Here is a 5,000-nt window from a genome sequence, read left to right on the forward strand (position 1 = left end):
TGTATGCTTGTGTGCCTGTCTATGCGTCTGTGTGTGTTTGTTTGTCTGTCTGTCTGGTTGGCTATCGGTCAGTCAGTCAGTCCGTCTGTCTGTCTGTCTGTCTGTCTGTCTGTCTGTCTATTTGGCTGTCTGTCTGCCTGCGCGCGCGCGCGCGTGTGAATAATTACGAACGTTGTTGTTGCAGCGTATGTTGTATGCATGTATGTATGTTTCTGTGTGTGTGTGTGTGTGTGTGTGTGTGTGTGTGTGTGTGTGTGTGTGTGTGTGTGTGTGTGTGTGTGTGTGTGTGTGTGTGTGTGTGTGTGTGTGTCTGTGCCGATCTGCCTATCACACTGTCGCCTTGAGCGCCACATGCCCAGCATTGACTGTGACTGTTTGTGGCTCCAGGGGTGGGGGGCAGGGGAGTTCGTCCCCTTCTACACTAGGCAGGTGGTGGACGGTGCTTACGGTGACTGGTCAGATTGGGGCCCCTGCTCTGTTACCTGCGGTGGTCAGTTTTGTTGTTGGTGGTGTTGGTGTTGTTTTTGTCTTGTTGTTGTTGTTGTTGGTGGTGGTGGTGGTGTTGGTGGTGTTGTTTTTGTCTTGTTGTTGTTGTTGTTGGTGTTGGTGGTGGTGTTGGTGGTGTTGTTTTTGTCTTGTTGTTGTTGAAGATGGTGTTGTTGTTGTTGTTGTTGTTTTGTTTTTGTTATTGTTGTGGGTTGTTGTTTTTTTGGATTGTTTTTTTCCGTTCTTTAAAATAGTGTTTTCTATCAACTCAGAAACTGCATGCCCTCTCTCTCTCTCTCTCTCTCTCTCTCTCTCTCTCTCTCTCTCTCTCTCTCTCTCTCTCTCACACACACACACACACACACACACACACATCCACCTATCCATCTATCCATCCATCCATACACACATACATACATACATACATACATACATACACAGAGGCGGGAACAGGTGTCAGTACTGACTCAGGACAGGCCACAACCACCAAAGCCACCACTTACACACTGAATTCAGTACTGGGTCACTCAGCACGGTGCCACTGTGGGGACTGGCAGCCAGACAACAGATCACCTGCTGCAGTCCTGCCCCCTCCATGAGGTGCTCAGGAAGAGGTACTGGCCCAACACCCAACTCCAGTGACCCGGAAACTCTATGAGGTGCTCAGGAAGAGGTACCGGAAGCTCTATGAGGTTCTCAGGAAGAGGTACTGGCCCAACACCCAACTCCAGTGACCCGGAAACTCTATGAGGTGATCAGGAAGAGGTACCGGAAGCTCTATGAGGTTCTCAGGAAGAGGTACTGGCCCAACACCCAGCTCCAGTGACCCGGAAACTCTATGAGGTGCTCAGGAAGAGGTACCGGAAGCTCTATGAGGTGCTCAGGAAGAGGTACCGGAAGCTCTATGAGGTGCTCAGGAAGAGGTACCGGAAGCTCTATGAGGTGCTCAGGAAGAGGTACCGGAAGCTCTATGAGGTGCTCAGGAAGAGGTACCGGAAGCTCTATGAGGTGCTTAGGAAGAGGTACCGGAAGCTCTATGAGGTGCTTAGGAAGAGGTACCGGAAGCTCTATGAGGTGCTTAGGAAGAGGTACTGGCCCAACTCCAGTGACCCGGAAGATCTATGTATTTGTATTTCTTTTTATCACGACAGATTTCTCTGTGTGAAATTCGGGCTGCTCTCCCCAGGGAGAGCACGTCGCTATACTACAGCGCCACCCATTTTTTTGTATTTTTTCCTGCGTGTGGTTTTATTTGCTTTTCCTATCGAAGTGGATTTTTCTACAGAATTTTGCCAGGAACAATCCTTTTGTTGCCGTGGGTTCTTTTACGTGCGCTAAGTGCATGCTGCACACGGGACCTCGGTTTATCGTCTCATCCGAATGACTAGCGTCCAGACCACCACTCAAGGTCTAGTGGAGGGAGAGAAAATATCGGCGCCTGAGCCGTGATTCAAACCAGCGCGCTCAGATTCTCTCGTTTCCTAGGCGGACGCGTTCGTTACCTCTAAGCCATCACTCCACTATGAGGTGCTCAGGAAGAGGTACTGGCCCAACACCTAACTCCAATGACCCGGAAGCTCTATGAGGTCCTCAGGAAGAGGTACTGGCCCAACTCCCAACTCCAGTGACCCGGAAGCTCTATGAGGTCCTCAGGAAGAGGTACTGGCCCAACTCCCAACTCCAGTGACCCGGAAGCTCTATGAGGTGTTCAGGAAGAGGTACCGGAAGCTCTATGAGGTGCTCAGGAAGAGGTACCGGAAGCTCTATGAGGTGCTCAGGAAGAGGTACTGGCCCAACACCCAACTCCAGTGACCCGGAAGCTCTACGGCTGTGTGGAGGACCTGCAGTGTTCAGCTGTCTTCATCACGGAGACTGGGGTGTCCGTCTGACGAACGAGAAGAAGGAGAAGAAGAAGAAGAAGGGGGAGAAGAAGAAGAAAAAGAAGAGGAAGAAGAAGAAGATAAAGATTGAGATGAAGAAGAAGAATACAACACAATACAATACAATACAGTACAGTACAATACAAATGCGTTGCGATGTGATGCGACAAAATACAATGCAGTACAATGCAATATAAAGCAATACAATGCAATACAATACAATACAATACAATGCAATGCAATACAATGCAATACAATACAATATAATGCAATACAATGCAATACAATACAATGCAATACAAGGCAATACAATGCAATGCAATACAATACAATGCAATGCAATACAAGGCAATATAATGCAATACAATGCAATACAATACAATATAATGCAATGCAGTACAAGGCAATGCAATACAATATAACGCAATGCAATACAATACAATATAATGCAATGCAATACAAGGCAATATAATGCAATGCAGTGCAATACAATACAATATAATGCAATGCGATACAAAACAATATAATGCAATTACAGTGCGATACAAGGCAATGCAATAAATACAATACAATGCAGTACAATACAATACAATACAATGCAATACAATGCAAGACAATGCAACAAAACACAACACAACAACGTTAAAAAGACACATTTAATATGATCTGATTCCCAGTCGATAACGTTTTAGAACTAATCCGGCATCAGTACAACTCAGTGATGATTTTTGTTTGTTATTATTTTCTGGAACAGGAGGAAGCCAGATTCGAACCCGAGCCTGTAACAGTCCCATGCCTCAAAACGGGGGTCTGCCGTGCAGCGGACCATCTGAGGACACACAGACCTGTGGCACCAACCCCTGTGGTCAGTGTTCTAGTCTTTCTCTTTCTTTCTGCGCGCGCGTGCCTGTGTCTGTGTGTGTAGGTATGTGTGTGTGTGTGTGTGTGTGTGTGTTCATGTTTGTGTCAGTTTGGGGCCCTGCCTTCATATGCCGAGCAGTGGATTATAGGCTAAATTTTACGGACATAAATCTATTTATAGGTCCGTGGCTAAATTCACTGCTCCGGACGATAGTCATAAACGCCTTGGGATCTTTAACATTTTTCAGTTGTTTAACCTTCAAGACTGAGAAACCTGGGCATCAATGTCTCGGCTTTTTCGCTACCAACTCAAAGTAAGCCAAAAAAACACAATTATTTTAATTCAGTATGCCTGTAATTATTTTCTCTGAGTCCTACAGCCGGATTTCCCCCCAAATTTTTGTCTTTGTCGTTTCACAGAAATTCACGGACAGTTCTCCGATTGGTCAGAATGGGGCTCGTGCCAGTCGTTGCCTGGCAACGGAGAGGTCAACGGTTATCAGACGAGGAACCGAGGCTGCGACAACCCAGTCCCGCGTTACAATGGAGACGTTTGTGTTGGGGACACCCGAGACATGCAGCCATGTCTTTTGACTGTCGGTTCCGCGTAACTTGTGTGTGTCTTTTCACTGCGATGACCTATCTCAAAATGTTTTATCCCCCCCCCCCCCCCCCCCACACACACACACTCCTCCCACAATAAAACTTGAAGACGATTAGTATCGGAAGATATTTTCTTTTCTTTTCTTTCCATTAAAAGAATGATGTTGACAGGTTTTGGCTGACTGGATTCTTGTTTCATTGCCTGATTGATTGATTGACTGAGTGATTCAGTGATGATTGATTGGTTGGTTGGTTGGTTGATTGATTGATTGATTGATAACTCAGTGATTTATATTTATTTGCTTGCTTGTTCCTGTAAAGTTCTGTCTTCCTGTTACATTGAAATCTTATCTTTTGCAGAATGTGTAAATGTGTGTGTGTGTGTTTGTCACGGTGTGTGTGTGTGTGTGTGTGTGTGTGTGTGTGCCGCGCGCGCCCGCATGTGTGTGTATGTGTGTGTGTGTGTATGTGTGTGAGCGCCGGCGTGTGTCAGCGCACACACTGATACGCACGCACGCACACACACACACACGAGAACGCACAGCCGCCGACGCGGGAGCACGCACACACACACACACACACACACACACACACACAGTTTAGTTCAGTTCAGTTACTCAACTGAGGAGCACTCCATTCCCCCCCCCCCCCCACTCCCACACACACACACATACACACACGCACACAGCGGTGATCAATGTACCCTCACAAGCAGCACGAGCAGTGCTAAAAAAAAACAAACACACACACACACGCAGCACATAGCTGTGCTCAGACAGATGCCACACCTGCAGCATACAGCGACGCTCAAGTTACCCCCACACGCAGCAAACAGCGATGTTCATAATACCCACACTCGCAGCATACAGTGGTGCTCATAATACCCACACTCGCAGCATACAGTGGTGTCGATGATGCCCATAGGCGCAGCATGCAGCGGTGTTCGAGATACCTACATACGCAGCATATGGCGGTGTTCTTGGTACCAACACATGCAGCATATAGCGGATCTCAAGATACCTGGAAACGCAGCACACAACTTTCATTGTTAAACGTTACTGCATTGCTGTAACTGTATTTCATTTTATTACTTTATCTGTACTTTTAAATTTTTATTTTCACATTTATTTACTTATGTATTCTGGCTAATCTATTTATTCTTTTTTCTTC

The 5,000-nt window shown here is 46.6% G+C and overlaps 1 protein-coding gene across 1 annotated transcript in view; it reads left to right on the forward strand.

The window, feature by feature from the left end:
* LOC143276075 (cell surface hyaluronidase-like) overlaps positions 1-3,875 on the forward strand; it is a 33,190-nt gene extending 29,315 nt beyond the window's left edge. Inside the window, exons 22-24 of the mRNA XM_076580462.1 lie at positions 388-490; positions 3,121-3,231; positions 3,648-3,875. Of these exons, the coding sequence (XP_076436577.1) occupies positions 388-490; positions 3,121-3,231; positions 3,648-3,838 (405 nt within the window). The 3' untranslated portion in view covers positions 3,839-3,875. The remainder of the gene's footprint in view (positions 1-387; positions 491-3,120; positions 3,232-3,647) is intronic.
* Positions 3,876-5,000: the final 1,125 nt, after the last annotated feature.

The sequence above is a fragment of the Babylonia areolata genome, chromosome 31 (genome assembly GCF_041734735.1).
Source record: "Babylonia areolata isolate BAREFJ2019XMU chromosome 31, ASM4173473v1, whole genome shotgun sequence".
Taxonomy (NCBI): Eukaryota; Metazoa; Mollusca; class Gastropoda; order Neogastropoda; family Buccinidae; genus Babylonia; species Babylonia areolata.